We start from the raw sequence: 21,932 nt of genomic DNA on the forward strand, positions 1-21,932 counted from the left end.
CCCTCGACCCCACCTTCCCACTCAAACCCTCGACCCCGCCTTCCCACCCAAACCCTCGACCCCACCTTCCCACTCAAACCCTCGACCCCACCATCCCACCCAAACCCTCGACCCCACCTTCCCACTCAAACCCTCGACCCCGCCTTCCCACCCAAACCCTCGACCCCGCCTTCCCACTCAAACCCTCGACCCCGCCTTCCCACTCAAACCCTCGACCCCGCCTTCCCACTCAAACCCTCCACCCCACCATCCCACCCAAACCCTCCACCCCACCATCGCATCCAAACCCTCAACCCCACCATCCCACCCAAACCCTCAACCCCACCATCGCATCCAAACCCTCCACCCCACCATCCCACCCAAACCCTCCACCCCACCATCCCACCCAAACCCTCAACCCCACCATCCCACCCAAACCCTCAACCCCACCATCCCACCCAAACCCTCAACCCCACCATCGCATCCAAACCCTCAACCCCACCATCGCACCCAAACCCTCAACCCCACCATCCCACCCAAACCCTCAACCCCACCATCCCACCCAAACCCTCAACCCCACCATCGCATCCAAACCCTCAACCCCACCATCGCATCCAAACCCTCAACCCCACCATCCCACCCAAACCCTCAACCCCACCATCCCACCCAAACCCTCAACCCCACCTTCCCACCCAAACCCTCAACCCCACCTTCCCACCCAAACCCTCAACCCCACCTTCCCATCCAAACCCTCAACCCCACCATCCCACCCAAACCCTCAACCCCACCTTCCCACCCAAACCCTCAACCCCACCTTCCCATCCAAACCCTCAACCCCACCATCCCATCCAAACCCTCAACCCCACCTTCCCACCCAAACCCTCAACCCCACCATCCCACCCAAACCCTCAACCCCACCTTCCCACCCAAACCCTCAACCCCACCATCGCACGCAAACCCTCAACCCCACCATCGCACCCAAACCCTCGACTCCGCCATCCCACTCAAACCCTCGACCCCGCCTTCCCACCCAAACCCTCAACCCCATCATCCCACTCAAACCCTCGACCCCGCCTTCCCACTCAAACCCTCAACCCCGCCATCCCACTCAAACCCTCGACCCCGCCTTCCCACTCAAACCCTCAACCCCATCATCCCACTCAAACCCTCAACCCCGCCATCCCACTCAAACCCTCAACCCCGCCTTCCCACTCAAACCCTCGACCCCGCCTTCCCACTCAAACCCTCAACCCCGCCATCCCACTCAAACCCTCGACCCCGCCTTCCCACTCAAACCCTCAACCCCATCATCCCACTCAAACCCTCAACCCCGCCTTCCCACCCAAACTATCAACCCCGCCTTTCCACCTTCTCACCATATCCGAAACAAAGGAAGGAAGGAAAACAAGAATGTAGGGACGCAGCAATGAAGGAACATGAACACAGGAATGTAGGAAGGCAGAAACACAATGATGCAGGAAGAGGGGAGTGCAGAAATGAACCCCAGTGCTTTGTTTGCATGTTTCATGGCCATATTAACCTGTGTTGCTACTTTTAGTGATTTGTGTATCTGTCCCCCCAGATCCCTCTGCTCCAATAACCCATTTAGACTCTTATTATCCGAGCAGTGTGTGACCTCCTTATTCTTCCGACCGTAAAGCACCACCTCACACTGATCGAGATTGAAATTAATTTGCCAATTACACGCCCATTCTGCAAGTTTATTGCTGCCTTCCTGTATTTTGTCGCATTCTTCCTTTGTATTCACTACACTTCCCAATTCGGTGTCATCCGCAAATTTTGAAATTGTACTTCTCAATCTTTATTTTAAACCTGTTATGATCGCTATTGCCTAGATGTTCCCCTACGTTTACTTCTCTTATCTGCTCTGGTTCATTTCCCATCACTAAATCCAGCAGTGCTTCCTCCTTTGTTGGGCTTTTTACATAATGGGTAAGAAAGGAGTCCTGCACACATTGGAAAAACCCCATTCCCTGTTCCCCTTTACCTACCTCTTCTTGCCAGTTTGTTTGGGGGTCATGAAAATCTCCCATGATTGTTATTCGAAGTCCTTTACTCATTTCACATATTACCTCCTCCACCTCCTTTCCACTCACCTCCTGTTTCTTTCATCATTGGGCTCCTGTTATTTTCACCAGATCTCTCCACCCATCTTACTGGTTTCAAGTCTTATGCACCGCTCAAATTAACCTTTCTGCTCGGACTCTGGTCCCATTCCGGTTCAGGAAGAGCCTGTCCCAGTGGTGCAGTTCCTTCCTGTCCCAGTACTGGTGGTCAGTGTCCCATCAAACGGAACCCCTCCTTCCCACACCACTCTTTCAGCCACGCGACCACCTTTCAAATCTGCCTGTCCCTTTACATGTGGCTCGGGTAATGAGTCTGAGATTACAACCAGTGAGGTCCTACTTTTTAATTTAGTTCCTATTTCCCGGTATTCCCTCAGGAGGACCTCCTCCCTTTTCTTCCCGACATGGACGATGACAACTGGATCTTCCCCCTCCCTTTCCAAGTTACTCCCCAGTTGCTCCGAGATGTCCTTTCCGCTTGCAACAGGTGGGCAACACACCCTCCTGGAGACACAGTTAAGAAGATTCTATCTCCAGCCCTAATTATCGAAGCACCTATGACTACAACCTTTCTATTCAACTCCTCTCCCCGCCTCGGACTGCCTTCTGCTCCTCAGATTGGGAAGCAATGAGTTAACGATGCCCTCAGTTACAGGCAGGGCAGGAATTATCAGCAATCAGATCTCTACCTTCTCCTTCTTCTTGGAAGTAGTCCTGCCACTTCGCTGGGACTTCTCCAGCTTTTCAATGTTGGTGCTGCTGCCCAACTGGCTATTGCTGCGATCGCTCTTCGAATCAGGGCGCCTGGTGAATAAAGGCTGGTGTGTGCAACAAAACGGGTACAGATCAATCAAATATAATATACACAGGGGTTATCAATCTCTAATACACACAGGGGTTACTATTCTCTATAATATACACTGGGGTTACTATTCTATAATACACACAGGGGTTACTATTCTCTAAAATATACACTGGGGTCACTATTCTCTATAATATACACTAGGGTTGCTATTCTCTATAATACACACAGGGGTTACTATTCTCTAAAATATACACTGGGGTCACGATTCTCTACAATATACACTGGGGTCACTATTCTCGATAATATACACTGGAGTCACTATTCTCGATAATATACACAGCGGTTACTATTCTCTATCATATACACTGGGGTTACTATTCTCTATAATATACACTGGGGTCACTATTCTCTATAATATACACTGGGGTTACGATTCACTATAATATACACTGGGGTTACTAATCTCTATAATGTACACTGGGGTTACTATTCACCATAATATACACTGGGGTTACTAATCTCTATAATGTACACTGGGGTTACTATTCTCCATATTATGCACTGGGGTTACTATTCTATAATATACACTGGGGTTACTATTCTCTATAATAGACACTGGGGTTACTAATCTCGATAATATACACTGGGGTTACGATTCTATGTAATATAGACAGGGGTGAGAATTCTCTCAAACATACACAGGGGTTAGAATTCTCTACAATATACACTGGGGTTACTATTCTCTATAATATACACTGGGGTTACTATTCTCTATAATATACACTGGGGTTACTATTCTCTATCATATACACTGGGGTACTATTCTCTATCATATACACTGGGGTTACTATTCTCTATAATATACACTGGGGTTACTATTCTCTATAATATACACTGGGGTTACTATTCTCTATAATATACACTGGGGTTACTATTCTCTACAATATACATTGGGGTTACTATTCTCCATAATACACACTGAGGTTTCTATTTTCTATCATACACATTGGGGTCACTATTCTCAAAAATATACACGAGGGTCACTATTCTCTATAATATACACTGGGGTTACTATTCTCAATAATATACACTAGGGTCACTATTCTCAAAAATATACACTGGGGTTACTATTCTCTATAACATACACTGGGGTCATTATTCTCTATAATATACACTGGGGTTACTATTCTTTATAATATACACTGGGGTCACTATTCTTTATAATATACACTGGGGTTACTATTCTTTATAATATACACTGGGGTCACTATTCTTTATAATATACACTGGGGTCACTATTCTCTGTAATATACACTGGGGTTACTATTCTCTGTAATATACACTGGGGTCACTATTCTCTATAATATACACTGGGGTGAGAATTCTCTCAAATATACACTGGGGTTATTATTCTCCATAATATACACTGGGGTTAGAATTCTCTATAATATACAGATGGGGTTACTATCCTCAAAAATATACACTGAGATTACTATTCTCGATAATATACACTGGGGTCACGATTCTCTATAATATACACTGGAGTCACTATTCTCTATAATATACACTGGGGTTACTTTTCTCGATAATATACACAGGGGTTACTATTCTCTATAATATACACTGGGTTCACTATTCTCTATAATATACACTGAGGTTTCTATTTTCTATAATATACACTGGGGTCACTATTCTCGATAATATACACTGGGGTCACTATTCTCTATAATATACACAGGGGTAAGAATTCTCTTAAATATACACAAGGGCTACTATTCTCTATAATATACACTGGGGTTACTATTCTCTATAATAGACACTGGGGTTACCAATCTCGATAATATACACTGGGGTTACGATTCTATGTAATATACACAGGGGTGAGAATTCTCTCAAATATACACAGGGGTTAGAATTCTCTACAATATACACTGGGGTTTCCATTCACGACAATATACACTGGGGTTACTATTCTCCATAATATACACTGGGGTTACTATTCTCTATAATATACACTGGGGTTACTATTCTCTATAATATACACTGGTGTTACTATTCTCTATCATATACACTGGGGTACTATTCTCTATAATATACACTGGGGTTACTATTCTCTATAATATACACTGGGGTTACTATTCTCTATAATATACATTGGGGTTACTATTCTATGTAATATACACAGGGGTGAGAATTCTCTCAAATATACACAGGGGTTAGAATTCTCGACAATATACACTGGGGTTACTATTCTCCATAATATACACTGGGGTTACTATTCTCTATAATATACACTGGGGTTACTATTCTCCATAATACAAACTGAGGTTTCGATTTTCTATCATACACATTGGGGTCACTATTCTCTATAATATACACTGGGGTCACTATTCTCCATAATATACACTGGGGTTACGATTCTATGTAATATACACAGGGGTGAGAATTCTCTCAAATATGCACAGGGGTTAGAATTCTCTACAATATACACTGGGGTTACCATTCACGACAATATACACTGGGGTTACTATTCTCTATAATATACACTGGGGTTACTATTCTCTATAATATACACTGGGGTCACTATTCTCTGTAATATACACTGGGGTTACTATTCTCTGTAATATACACTGGGGTCACTATTCTCTGTAATATACACTGGGGTTACTATTCTCTGTAATATACACTGGGGTCACTATTCTCTGTAATATACACTGGGGTCACTATTCTCTATAATATACACTGGGGTTACTATTCTTTATAATATACACTGGGGTCACTATTCTCTGTAATATACACTGGGGTCACTATTCTCTATAATATACACTGGGGTTACTATTCTTTATAATATACACTGGGGTCACTATTCTTTATAATATACACTGGGGTCACTATTCTTTATAATATACACTGGGGTCACTATTCTCTGTAATATACACTGGGGTTACTATTCTCTGTAATATACACTGGGGTCACTATTCTCTGTAATATACACTGGGGTCACTATTCTCTATAATATACACTGGGGTTACTATTCTCTGCAATATACAGTGGGGTCACTATTCTCTATAATATACACTGGGGTGAGAATTCTCTCAAATATACACTGGGGTTATTATTCTCCATAATATACACTGGGGTTACTATTCTCTATAATATACACAGGGATTACTATTCTCTGTAATATACACAGGGGTTACTATTCTCAAAAATATACACTGAGATTACTATTCTCTATAATATACACTGGGGTCACGATTCTCTATAATATACACTGGAGTCACTATTCTCCATAATATACACTGGGGTTACTTTTCTCTACAATATACACTGGGGTTACTTTTCTCTATAATATACACTGGGGTCACTATTCTCTATAATATACACTGGGGTTACTTTTCTCTATAATATACACTGGGGTCACTATTCTCTATAATATACACAGGGATTACTATTCTCTGTAATATACACAGGGGTTAATATTCTCAAAAATATACACTGAGATTACTATTCTCTATAATATACACTGAGGTTTCTATTTTCTATAATATACACTGGGGTTACTATTCTCTCTAATATACACTGGGGTTACTATTCTCCATAATATACACAGGGGTTACTATTCTCAAAAATATACACTGAGATTACTATTCTCTATAATATACACTGGGGTCACGATTCTCTATAATATACACTGGAGTCACTATTCTCTATAATATACACTGGGGTTACTTTTCTCTATAATATACACTGGGGTTACTATTCTTTATAATATACACTGGGGTCACTATTCTTTATAATATACACTGGGGTCACTATTCTTTATAATATACACAGGGATTACTATTCTCTGTAATATACACAGGGGTTACTATTCTCAAAAATATACACTGAGATTACTATTCTCTATAATATACACTGGGGTCACGATTCTCTATAATATACACTGGGGTTACTAATCTCTATAATGTACACTGGGGTTACCATTCTCTATAATATACACTGAGGTTTCTATTTTCTATAATATACACTGGGGTTACTAATCTCGATAATATACACTGGGGTTACTATTCTCCATAATACACACTGAGGTTTCTATTTTCTATCATACACATTGGGGTCACTATTCTCTATAATATACACTGGGGTCACTATTCTCTATAATATACACTGGGGTTACTATTCTCTATAATATACACTGGGGTTACTATTCTCAATAATATACACTAGGGTCACTATTCTCAAAAATATACACTGGGGTCACTATTCTCTATAACATACACTGGGGTCATTATTCTCTATAATATACACTGGGGTTACTATTCTCTGTAATATACACTGGGGTCACTATTCTCTATAATATACACTGGGGTCACTATTCTCTGTAATATACACTGGGGTCACTATTCTCTATAATATACACTGGGGTTACTATTCTTTATAATATACACTGGGGTCACTATTCTCTGTAATATACACTGGGGTTACTATTCTCTGTAATATACACTGGGGTCACTATTCTCTGTAATATACACTGGGGTCATTATTCTCTATAATATACACTGGGGTTACTATTCTCTGTAATATACACTGGGGTCACTATTCTCTATAATATACACTGGGGTCACTATTCTCTGTAATATACACTGGGGTCACTATTCTCTATAATATACACTGGGGTTACTATTCTTTATAATATACACTGGGGTCACTATTCTTTATAATATACACTGGGGTCACTATTCTCTGTAATATACACTGGGGTTACTATTCTCTGTAATATACACTGGGGTCACTATTCTCTGTAATCTACACTGGGGTTACTATTCTCTGCAATATACAGTGGGGTCACTGTTCTCTATAATATACACTGGGGTCACTATTCTCTATAATATACACTGGGGTTAGAATTCTCTCAAATATACACTGGGGTTACTATTCTCCATAATATACACTGGGGTTACTATTCTCTATAACATACACAGGGGTTACTATTCTCTGTAATATTCACTGGGGTTACTATTCTCCATAATATACACCAGGGTTGCTGTTCTGTACAAAAAACACTGAGGTTAATATTCTCCATAATATACACTGGGGTTACTATTCTCCATAATATACATTGGGGTTACTATTCTCTATAATATACACAGGGATTACTATTCTCTGTAATATACACAGGGGTTACTATTCTCAAAAATATACACTGAGATTACTATTCTCGATAATATACACTGGGGTGACTGTTCTCTTTCATATAAAGATGGGTTACTATTCTCTATAATATACACAGGGGTTACTATTCTCTCCAATATACACTGGGGTTACGGTTCTCCAGTCCTCTGGCTCAGGGGATGTGCCAGAGGACTGGAGAACCGCTAATGTAACACCATTATTCAAGAAGGGGAGTAGGGAAAAACCGGGGAACTGCAGGCCAGTGAGCCTAAGATCAGTGGTAGGAAAATTATTGGAAAAAATTCTGAAGGACAAAATTAGTCTCCACTTGGAGAAGCAAGGATTAATCAGGGATAGTCAACATGGCTTTGTCAAGGGAAGATCATGTCTGACTAATTTGATTGAATTTTTTGAGGGGGTGACTTAGGCGTGTGGATGAGGGTAACGCAGTGGATGTGGTATACATGGATTTCAGTAAGGCCTTCGATAAAGTCCCCCACAGGAGACTGGTCAAGAAGGTACGAGCCCATGGAATCCAGGGTGCCTTGGCACTTTGGATACAAAACTGGCTTAGTGACAGAAGGCAGAGGGTGATGGTCGAAGGTTGTTTTTGTGACTGGAAGCCTGTGGCCAGTGGGGTACCACAGGGATCTGTGCTGGGGCCCTTGCTGTTTGTGGTCTACATTAACGACTTGGATATGAATGTAAAAGGTATGATCAGTAAGTTCGCTGATGATACAAAGATTGGTAGGGTGGTAAATAGCGAGGAGGATAGCCTCAGTCTGCAGGACGATATAGATGGGTTGGTCAGATGGGCGGAACAGTGGCAAATGGAATTTAACCCGGAAAAGTGCGAGGTGATGCACTTTGGAGGGACTAACAAGGCAAGGGAATACACAATGAATGGGAGGACCCTAGGCAAGACAGAGGGTCAGAGGGATCTTGGTGTGCAAGTTCACAGATCCCTGAAGGCGGCGGAACAGGTAGATAAGGTGGTAAAGAAGGCATATGGGATACTTGCCTTTATTAGCCGAGGCATAGAATATAAGAGCAAGGAGGTTATGATGGAGCTGTATAAAACACTGGTTAGGCCACAGCTGGAGTACTGTGTGCAGTTCTGGTTGCCGCACTACAGGAAGGATGTGATCGCTTTGGAGAGGGTGCAGAGGAGATTCACCAGGATGTTACCAGGGCTGGAGCGCTTCAGCTATGAAGAGAGACTGGGAAGATTGGGTTTGTTTTCCTTGGAGCAGAGGAGGCTGAGGGGGGACATGATTGAGGTGTACAAAATTATGAGGGGCATAGATAGGATGGATACTAAGGAGCTATTTCCCTTCGTTGAGGGTTCTATAACAAGGGGGGATAGATTCAAGGTAAAAGGCGTGAGGTTTGGAGGGGATTTGAGAAAGAACTTTTTCACCCAGAGGGTGGTTGGAGTCTGGAACTCACTGCCTGAAAGGGTTGTGGAGGCAGGAACCCTCACAACATTCAAGAAGCATTTGGATGAGCACTTGAAATGCCATAGCATACAAGGCTACGGACCAAATGCTGGAATATGGGAGTAGATTAGACTGGGCTTGATGGCCGGCGCGGACACGATGGGCCGAAGGGCCTCGATCCGTGCTGCATAACTCTATGACTCTCTAATATACACTAGGGTCACTATTCTCTATAATATACACTGGGGATACTATTCTCTGTGATATGCAGAGGGGTTAGAATTCTCTCAAATATACACTGGGGTTACTATTCTCTATAATATACATATTGGTTACGATTCTCTGTAATATACACAGGGGTTAATATTCTCCATAATGTACACTGGGGTTACTATTCTCTATAATATACACTGGGGTTACTATTCTCTATAATATACACTGGGGTTACTATTCTCTATAATATACTCTGGGGTTACTATTCTCTATAATATACACTGAGGTTACGATTCTCCATAATATACACAGTGGTTTACTATTCTCTATAATATACACTGGGGTTACTATTCTCCGCAATATACAGATGGGTTACTATTCTCTATAATATACACTGGGGTTACTATTCGCTATAATATACACTGGGGTTACTATTCTCTATAATATACAGATGGGTTACTATTCTCTATAATATACACAGGGGTTACTATTCTCTATAATATACTCTGGGGTTACTATTCTCTATAATATACACTCGGGTCACTATTCTCTATAATATACACTGGGGTTACTATTCTCTATAATATACACAGGGATTACGATTCTCTATAATATATACAGGGGTTACTATTCTCGAAAATATACACTGAGGTTACTATTCTCCATAATATACACTGGGGTTACGATTCTCTATCATATACACTGGGGTTACTATTCTCTCTAATATACACTGGGGTTACTATTCTCTCTAATATACACAGTGGTTACTATTCTCTACAATATACACTGGGGTTACTATTCTCTATAATATACACTGGGGTTACGATTCTCTATCATATACACTGGGGTTACTATTCTCTCTAATATACACTGGGGTTACTATTCTCTCTAATATACACAGTGGTTACTATTCTCTACAATATACACTGGGGTTACTATTCTCCATCATATACACTGGGGTAACTATTCTCCATAATATACACTGGGGTTGCTATTCTCCATAATATACACTGGGGTTACTATTCTCTATAATATACACTGGGGTTACTAATCTCTATAATATACACTGGGATTACTATTCTCCATAATATACACAGTGGTTACTATTCTGTATAAAACACACTGGGGTAACTATTCTCTTATATACACTGGGGTTACTATTCTCTGTGATATACACTGGGGTTACTATTCTCTGTGATATACACTGGGGTTACTATTCTCCATAATATGATGGAATACTCTCCACTTGCCTGGATGAGTGCAGCTCCAACAACACTCAAGAAGCTCGACACGATCCAAGATAAAGCAGCCCGCTTGATTGGCACCCCATTCACCACCCTAAACATTCACTCCCTTCACCACCGGCGTACTGTGGCTGCAGTGTGTACCATCCACAGGATGCACTGCAGCAACTCGCCAAGGCTTCTTCGACAGCACCTCCCAAACCCGCGACCTCTACCACCGAGAAGGACAAGAGCAGCAGGCGCATGGGAACAACACCACCTGCAACACCACCTGCACCCTCCAAGTCACACACCATCCCGACTTGGAAATATATCGCCGTTCCTTCATCGTCGCTGGGTCAAAATCCTGGAACTCCCTTCCTAACAGCACTGTGGGAGAACCGTCACCACACGGACTGCAGCAGTTCAAGAAGGCGGCTCACCACCACCTTCTCGAGGGCAATTAGGGATGGGCAATAAATGCTGGCCTCGTCAGCGACGCCCACATCCCATGAACGAATAAAAAAAAAACACTGGGGTTACTATTCTCTGTAATATTCACTGGGGTGACTGTTCTCTATAATATACTCTGGGGTTACTATTCTCTGTAATATACACTGGGGTTACTATTCTCTATAATATACTCTGGGGTTACTATTCTTTATAATATCCACTGGGGTTACCATTCTCCATAATATACAGATGGGTTACTATTCTCTATAATATACACTGGGGTTACTATTCTCTATAATATACACTCGGGTCACTATTCTCTATAATATACACTGGGGTTACTATTCTCTATAATATACACAGGGATTACGATTCTCTATCATATACACTGGGGTTACTATTCTCGATAATATACAGAGGGGTGACATTTCTCCATAATATACACTGGGGTTACTATTCTCTCGAATATACACTGGGGTTACTATTCTCTCTAATATACACAGTGGTTACTATTCTCTGCAATATACACTGGTGTTACTATTCTCCATCATATACACTGGGGTAACTATTCTCCATAATATACACTGGGGTAACTATTCTCCATAATATACACTGGGGTTGCTATTCTCCATAATATACACTGGGGTTACTATTCTCTATAATATACACTGGGGTTACTATTCTGTATAAAACACACTGGGGTAACTATTCTCCATAATATACACTGGAGTTATATTCTCTTATATACACTCGGGTTACTATTCTCTATGATATACACAGGGGTTACTATTCTCTCTAATATCCACTGGGGTTACTATTCTCTGTGATATACACTGGGGTTACTATTCTCTATCATATACACTGGGGTAACTATTCTCCATAATATGATGGAATACTCTCCACTTGCCTGGATGAGTGCAGCTCCAACAACACTCAAGAAGCTCGACACGATCCAAGATAAAGCAGCCCGCTTGATTGGCACCCCATCCACCACCCTAAACATTCACTCCCTTCACCACCGGCGCACTGTGGCTGCAGTGTGTACCATCCACAGGATGCACTGCAGCAACTCGCCAAGGCTTCTTCGACAGCACCTCCCAAACCCGCGACCTCTACCACCGAGAAGGACAAGAGCAGCAGGCGCATGGGAACAACACCACCTGCAACACCACCTGCACCCTCCAAGTCACACACCATCCCGACTTGGAAATATATCGGACGTTCCTTCATCGTCGCTGGGTCAAAATCCTGGAACTCCCTTCCTAACAGCACTGTGGGAGAACCGTCACCACACGGACTGCAGCAGTTCAAGAAGGCGGCTCACCACCACCTTCTCGAGGGCAATTAGGGATGGGCAATAAATGCCGGCCTCGCCAGCGACGCCCACATCCCATGAACGAATAAAAAAAAAACACTGGGGTTACTATTTTCTGTAATATTCACTGGGGTTACTATTCTCTATAATATACACTGGGGTTACTATTCTCTGTAATATTCACTGGGGTTACTATTCTCTATAATATACAATGGGGTTACTATTCTCGACAATATACACTGGGGTTACTATTCTCTATAATATACACTGGGGTTACTATTCTCTGTAATATTCACTGGGGTTACTATTCTCTATAATATACAATGGGGTTACTATTCTCTACAATATACACTGGGGTTACTATTCTCTATAATATACACTGGGGTTACTATTCTCTGTAATATGCACTGGGGTTACTATTCCCCATAATATACTCTGGGGTTACTATTCTCTATAATATACACTGGGGTTACTATTCTCTGTAATATGCACTGGGGTTACTATTCCCCATAATATACTCTGGGGTTACTATTCTCTATAATATACACTGGGGTTACTATTCTCTATGATATACACTGGGGTTACTATTCTCTGTAATATGCACTGGAGTTATATTCTCGATAATATACACCGGGGTAACCATTCTCCATAATATACACTGGAGTTATATTCTCGATAATATACACTGGTGTTACTATTCTCCATCATATACACTGGGATTACAATTCTCTATAATAGACACTGGGGTTACTATTCTCTATAATATACACAGGGGTTACTATTCTCTATGATATACACTGGTGTTACTATTCTCCATCATATACACTGGGGTTACTTTTCTCTATAATACACACTCGGGTCACTATTCTCGAAAATGTACACTGGGGTTACTATTCTCTATAATATACACTGGGGATACTATTCTCTATAATATACACTGGGGTTGCTATTCTCTATAATATACACAGTGGTTACTATTCTCTATGATATACACTGGGGTTACTATTCTCCATAATATACACTGGGGTTACAATTCTCTTTCATATACACTGGGGTCACTATTCTCGAAAATATACACTGGGGTTACTATTCTCTATAATATACTCTTGGGTTACGATTCTCTATAATATACACAGGGATTACTATTCTCCACAATATACACAGGGGTTACTATTCTCGAAAATATACACTGAGGTTACTGTTCTCTATAATATACACTGGGGTGACTATTCTCTCGAATATACACTGGCGTTACTATTCTCTCTAATATACACTGGGGTTACTGAAGTGTTAGTGAGGGATCACTTTGGGACCAGTGAATCATAATTCCATTAGTTTTAAGATAGCTATGGAGAAGGATAGGTCTGGCCCAAAAGTTAAAATTCTAAATTGGGGAAAGGCCAATTTTGATGGTATTCGACAGGAACTTTCAGAAGTTGATTGGGAGAGTCTGTTGGCAGGCAAAGGGACGTCTGGTAAGTGGGAGGCTTTCAAAAGTGTGTTAACCAGGGTTCAGGGTAAGCACATTCCTTATCAAGTGAAGGGCAAGGCTGGTAGAAGTAGGGAACCTTGGATGACTCGGGAGATTGAGGCACTAGTCAAAAAGAAGAAGGAGGCATATGACATGCATAGGCAGCTGGGATCAAGTGGATCCCTTGAAGAGTATAGAGATTGCCGGAGTAGAGTTAAGAGAGAAATCAGGAGGGCAAAAAGGGGATATGAGATTGCTTTGGCAGATCAGGCAAAGGTGAATCCAAAGAGCTTCTACAAATACATAAAGGGCAAAAGGGTAACTAGGGAGAGAGTAGGGCCTCTTAAGGATCAACAAGGTCATCTATGTGCGGAACCACAAGAGATGGGTGAGATCCTGAATGAATATTTCACATCGGTATTTACGGTTGAGAAAGGCATGGATGTTAGGGAACTTGGGGAAATAAATAGTGATGTCTTGAGGAGTGTACATATTACAGAGAGGGAGGTGCTGGAAGTCTTAACGCGCATCAAGGTAGATAAATCTCCGGGACCTGATGAAATGTATCCCAGGACGTTATGGGAGGTTAGGGAGGAAATTGCGGGTCCTCTAGCAGAGATATTTGAATCATCCACCGCTACAGGTAAGGTACCTGAAGATTGGAGGGTAGCAAATGTTGTGCCTTTGTTTAAGAAGGGTGGCAGGGAAAAGCCTGGGAACTACAGACCAGTGAGCCTGACATCTGTAGTGGGTAAGTTGTTAGAGGGTATTCTGAGGGACAGGATCTACAGGCATTTGGAGAGGCAGGGACTAATTAGGAACAGTCAGCATGGTTTTGTGAGAGGAAAATCATGTCTCACGAATTTGATTGAGTTTTTTGAAGGGGTAACCAAGAAGATAGATGAGGGCTGTGCAGTAGACGTGGTCTACATGGACTTCAGCAAAGCATTTGACAAGGTACCGCATGGTAGGTTGTTACATAAGGTTAAATCTCATGGGATCCAAGGTGAGGTAGCCAATTGGATACAAAATTGGCTTGACGACAGAAGACAGAGGGTGGTTGTAGAGGGTTGTTTTTCAAACTGGATGCCTGTGTCCAGCGGTGTGCCTCAGGGATCGGTGCTGGGTCCGCTGTTATTTGTTATTTATATTAATGATTTGGATGAGAATTTAGGAGGCATGGTTAGTAAGTTTGCAGATGACACCAAGATTGGTGGCATTGTGGACAGTGAAGAAGGTTATCTAGGATTGCAACGGGATCTTGATAAATTGGGCCAGTGGGCCGATGAATGGCAGATGGAGTTTAATTTAGATAAATGTGAGGTGATGCATTTTGGTAGATCGAATCGGGCCAGGACCTACTCCGTTAATGGTAGGGCGTTGGGGAGAGTTATAGAACAAAGAGATCTGGGAGTACAGATTCATAGCTCCTTGAAAGTGGAGTCACAGGTGGATAGGGTGGTGAAGAAGGCATTCAGCATGCTTGGTTTCATTGGTCAGAACATTGAATGCAGGAGTTGGGATGTCTTGTTGAAGTTGTACAGGGCATTGGTGAGGCCACACTTGGAGTACTGTGTACAGTTCTGGTCACCCTATTATAGAAAGGATATTATTAAACTAGAAAGAGTGCAGAAAAGATTTACTAGGATGCTACCGGGACTTGATGGTTTGACTTACAGGGAGAGGTTAGACAGACTGGGACTTTTTTCCCTGGAGAGTAGGAGGTTAAGGGGAGATCTTATAGAAGTCTATAAAATAATGAGGGGCATAGATAAGGTCGATAGTCAAAATCTTTTCCCAAAGGTAGGGGAGTCTATAACGAGGGGGCACAGATTTAAGGTGAGAGGGGAGAGATACAAAAGGGTCCAGAGGGGCAATTTTTTCACTCAAAGGGTGGTGAGTGTCTGGAACGAGCTGCCAGAGGCAGTAGTAGAGGCGGGTACAATTTTGACTTTTAAAAAGCATTTGGACAGTTACATGGGTAAGATGGGTATCGAGGGATATGGGCCAAGTGCAGGCAATTGGGACTAGCTTAGTGGTATAAACTGGGCGACATGGACATGTTGGGCCGAAGGGCCTGTTTCCATGTTGTAACTTCTATGATTCTATGATTCTATATACACTGGGGTTACTATTCTCTATAATATACACTGGGGTTACTATTCTCTATCATATACACTGGCGTTACTATTCTCTATAATATACACAGTGATTACTATTCTCGATAATATACACTGGGGTTACTATTCTCCATAATTTTCACTGGCGTTACTGTTCTCTATCATCTCCACTGGGGTTACTATTCTCTATAATATACACTGGAGTTATATTTTCTATAATATACACTGGGGTTACTATTCTCTATGATATACACTGGGGTTACTATTCTCTACAATATACACTGGGGTTACTATTCTCCATAATATACACTGGGGTTACTATTCTTTATAATACACACTGGGGTAACTATTCTCCATAATATACACTGGGGATACTATTCTCTGTAATATACAGTGGGGTTACTATTCTCTATAATATACACTGGGGTTACTATTCTCTGTAATATACACTGGGGTTACTATTCTCTATAATATACACTGGGGTTACTATTCTCTATAATATACACTGGGGTTACTATTCTCTATAATATACACTGGGGTTACTGTTCTCTATAATATACACTGGGGTTACTATTCTCTATGATATACACTGGGGTTACTATTCTCTATAATATACACTGGGGTTACTATTCTCTATAATATACACTGGGGTTACTATTCTCTATAATATACAGTGGGGTTACTATTCTCTATAATATACACTGGGGTTACTATTCTCTGTAATATACACTGGGGTTACTATTCTCTATAATATACACTGGGGTTACTATTCTCTATAATATACACTGGGGTTACTATTCTCTATAATATACACTGGGGTTACTGTTCTCTATAATATACACTGGGGTTACTATTCTCTATAATATACACTGGGGTTACTGTTCTCTATAATATACACTGGGGTTACTATTCTCTATGATATACACTGGGGTTACTATTCTCTATAATATACACTGGGGTTACTATTCTCTATAATATACACTGGGGTTACTATTCTCTATAATATACAGTGGGGTTACTATTCTCTATAATATACACTGGGGTTACTATTCTCTGTAATATACACTGGGGTTACTATTCTCTATAATATACACTGGGGTTACTATTCTCTATAATATACACTGGGGTTACTATTCTCTATAATATACACTGGGGTTACTGTTCTCTATAATATACACTGGGGTTACTGTTCTCTATAATATACACTGGGGTTACAATTCTCTATAATATGCTCTGGGGTTACTATTCTCGAAAATATACACTGGGGTTACTATTCTCTATAATATACACAGGGGTTACTATTCTCGAAAATATACACTGGGGTTACTATTCTCTATAATATACACAGGGGTTACTATTCTCGAAAATATACACTGAGGTTACTGTTCTCTATAATATACACTGGGGTTACTATTCTCGAAAATATACACTGAGGTTACTATTCTCTATAATATACACTGGGATTACTATTCTCCATAATATACACAGTGGTTACTATTCTCTATAATATACACTGGGGTTACTATTCTCTATGATATACACAGGGGTTACTATTCTCGATAATATACACCGGAGTTATATTCTCTGTAATATACACTGAGGTTACTATTCTCTGTAATATACACTGGGGTTACTATTCTCCATAATACACACTGGGGTTACTATTCTCTATAATATACACTGGGGTTACTATTCTCTATCATACACACTGGGGTAACTATTCTCCATAATATACACTGGGGTTACTATTCTCTATAATATACACTGGGGTTACTATTCTCTATAATATACACTGGGGTTACTATTCTCTATAATATACACTGGGGTTACTATTCTCTATAATATACACTGGGGTTACTATTCTCTGTAATATACACAGGGGTTACTATTCTCTATAATACACACTGGGGTTACTATTCTCTATAATATACACTGGGGTTCCTCTTCTCTATCATACACACTGGGGTAACTATTCTCCATAATATACACTGGGGTTACTATTCTCCATAATATACACTGGGGTTACTATTCTCTATAATATACACTGGGGTTACTATTCTCCATAATTTTCACATTGCTGTTCTCTATCATCTCCACTGGGGTTACTATTCTCTATAATATATACTGGGGTTACTATTCTCTACAATATACACTGGTGTTAATATTCTCTATCATATACACTGGGATTACTATTCTCTATGATATACACTGGGGTTACTATTCTCTATAATATACACTGGGGTTACTATTCTCTATCATATACACTGAGGTTACTATTCTCTATAATATACACTGGGGTTACTATTCTCTATAATATACACTGGGGTTACTATTCTCTATAATATACACTGGGGTTACTATTGTCTACAATAAACACTGGTGTTACTATTCTCTATGATATACACTGGGGTTACTATTGTCTATAATATACACTGGGGTTACTATTGTCTACAATAAACACTGGTGTTACTATTCTCTATGATATACACTGGGGTTACTATTCTCTATAATATACACTGGGGTTACTATTCTCTATCATATACACTGGAGTTACTATTCTCTATCATATACACTGAGGTTACTATTCTCTATAATATACACTGGGGTTACTATTCTCTATAATATACACTGGGGTTACTGTTCTCTATAATATACACTGGGGTTACTATTCTCTATAATATACACTGGGGTTACTATTCTCTATAATATACACTGGGGTTACTATTCTCTATAATATACACTGGGGTTACTATTGTCTACAATAAACACTGGTGTTACTATTCTCTATCATATACACTGGGGTTACTATTCTCTATCATATACACTGAGGTTACAATTCTCTATAATATACACTGGGGTTACTATTCTCTATAATATACACTGGGGTTACTATTCTCTATAATATACACTGGGGTTACTATTCTCTATAATATACAGTGGGGTTACTATTCTCTATAATATACACTGGGGTTACTATTCTCTGTAATATACACTGGGGTTACTATTCTCTATAATATACACTGGGGTTACTATTCTCTATAATATACACTGGGGTTACTATTCTCTATAATATACACTGGGGTTACTGTTCTCTATAATATACACTGGGGTTACTATTCTCTATAATATACACTGGGGTTACTATTCTCTATAATATACACTGGGGTTACTGTTCTCCTTCATATGCACAGGGATTTCTGCGCCCTCTGTGTTATCAGTTGTTCATAAAATACTCAATATCTTCTCTCTGTTCAATCTTCTTTATGCTCCACTTAACCAATTTTTTTCTATTATCATCAAACCTTTTTGTCAAATTCTCCACTAAAAATGTATTCTGTTCACCGGAGAAATAGCCATTGTAAAATCATCACCCTGATTGCAGAATCTGGCCACTGGGTTTGAACAAATCTCTCAGAATCATTTCAGAAAGTTTTTTCATGCACCATTTTTTTCCTCAGCAAATGTAATTTGCACCGTCCAAAATAACAATTTCATTAACATTTAGAAAAACCACCTATTTCAAAACCACCATGATTATATTGATTTATTGAATTTTTCTTGTCTTTAAAGCTGTCATTAATGTATTTACTTGAAAGCCTCAGTCGTTCCCAAAAGTCTGGGCTTGGAGCTGATATTTCACTCAGACCTGTAACTCGGCTGAATTTGGATCATGTCGTACACCTAATTTCCAAGGGTGTATCAGTGCCGTTCAGTCAGCGATACTGAGGAAATTCTTTCTTCAACTTGGAATGCTTCAGCACAGAAGAAGGCCATTTGGCCCATCCTGCTTCTAGCAGTTTCTGCTCAAAAGTTTTTCAAAATTGTTTGGAGAAACAAATCTTGAAAGCTTTGCTGAGGTAAAGTGGATCAGACTTTTTTTTAAAATGGGAGTCTGTGTATGTGTGTAGGAAGAGGTAGAAAAAATGTTTAATTACAGACCTGTTATAATCTTTGTTGAATGTAGTATCAACATTTGAAAGTGAAAAGGAGAGAAGAGGAGAGCCGAAGGGGAGAAAGAATGCGAGCCATGTACTTTTATTTCAATTTTCAAAGAAAAGTTGAATTCTGAAGCCAAATAATTACCTCACCGCGGTTTGGTTGACAGTTAGAAAAGGTTATTGCTCATGCTAGAGAGTCTCATCTCCAGCATTTATCAGGCAGAGAGGGAGAGCACGTGAGAAACAGAGATAAAGGCATAAATAGAGAGAAAGGCGGACGGCCAGTTTCTTTCCTCATTCTAATTTGATTTCTCTTTGGCTCAGCATCTGATTTTCCGTACTCCTCTGTCAAGCGCCATGGGACGTTTTACTACATTAAAGGCACGATATAAATGCAAGTTGTTCGTTGTGGAGTGAGATTAGGATGCCTAATTGGCTGACAGTCAACCAGAAGGTGGCAAGACGAGTTCTCAAAGCCAAAACCCAGAGCTTTTGGGGACCTGGAGCAGAGGCACCACTGCAGCTCAGAGACTTCAGGGAGTGGCAAGCCCAGACTCTGGGCTGGGATTAAAGGATCCAGCGGGATTGTGTGGAGAACCGACGCACGATTACTCTCCCCGTCGCTCACTCTCAGAGTCTCCCCGGGAGTCAGGGCATCTCTGCTTTTACTGGCGAAGCCGAAGGAGAGAAAGCCTCGGCTCTCAGACTGGACATACAGTCACAGGATCTCAACTGTAAAAGGCATGAAGGGCCATATTCCCTTACACGCAATCTCAACAGCGGGTTGAATGAATGAGGAAAGATATCAGCTCCGAGCCAAACTGCAGCTCATAGTTGTAGAGCTGAGGGAACAAGCAGTGACTGACCTTAGATAGTGTACCAATAACTCTCTCTCAAACCTTCTCAGGGCAATTAGGGACAGGCAATAAATGTGGGCTCGACAGCGACACCCGCATCCCGAGAACCAGCTTTAACAAGATTAACAGTGAGTGTTAGTGAGCATGGGGTGAAAGGGAAGTGAAGCTTTACCGATCTCTGCCTCTCCTGAGACTCTAACAGAAGGTGCCTCCTTGCCACGATCTCCTCATGGGTCAGGGCGAATGGACCAAGGACCTACAGTGAAGGGAAGAAAGGTGAGTTTGGTAATGTGAGAGGGAAGTACACAAATTATAATCACCAAATATCTGGGTACACAGAACTCATGTACACCGACACACCCCACCTGCACCGACACACCCCACCTGTACCGACAGACCAGTGCACAGTGTTCAGTTCCATTCGCAACCCCTCAAATAATGAAGCAGTCTGAGCCCGCATGCAGCAAAACCTGGACAACATCCAGGCTTGGGCTGATAAGTGGGAAGTAACATTCGCACCAGACAAGTGCCAGGCAATGACCATCTCCAACAAGAGAGAGACTAACCACCTCCCCTTGACATTCAATGGCATTACCATCGCCGAATCCCCCACCATCAACATCCTGGGGGTCACCATTGACCAGAAACATAACTGGACCAGCCATATAAATACTGTGGCTACAAGAGCAGGTCAGACGCTGGGTATTCTGCAGTGAGTGTCTCACCTCCTGACTCCCCAAAGCCTTTCCACCATCTAGAAGGCACAAGTCAGGAGTGTGATGGAAAACTCTCCACTTGCTTGGATGAGTGCAGCTCCAACAACACTCAATAGGCTCGACCATCCAGGACAAAGCAGC

General features: G+C 41.2%; 1 protein-coding gene across 1 annotated transcript in view; it reads right to left on the reverse strand.

Moving 5' to 3' along the window:
* The window catches only part of LOC137310130 (leucine-rich repeat-containing protein 71-like), a 114,376-nt gene that overhangs the window by 84,320 nt on the left and 8,124 nt on the right, over positions 1-21,932 (reverse strand). The window contains exons 4-5 of the mRNA XM_067978100.1: positions 21,248-21,331; positions 2,756-2,884 (exon numbers count right to left, since the gene is read on the reverse strand). Of these exons, the coding sequence (XP_067834201.1) occupies positions 2,756-2,884; positions 21,248-21,331 (213 nt within the window). The remainder of the gene's footprint in view (positions 1-2,755; positions 2,885-21,247; positions 21,332-21,932) is intronic.

This window comes from Heptranchias perlo, unplaced genomic scaffold, assembly GCF_035084215.1.
Source record: "Heptranchias perlo isolate sHepPer1 unplaced genomic scaffold, sHepPer1.hap1 HAP1_SCAFFOLD_223, whole genome shotgun sequence".
In the NCBI taxonomy this organism is placed as follows: Eukaryota; Metazoa; Chordata; class Chondrichthyes; order Hexanchiformes; family Hexanchidae; genus Heptranchias; species Heptranchias perlo.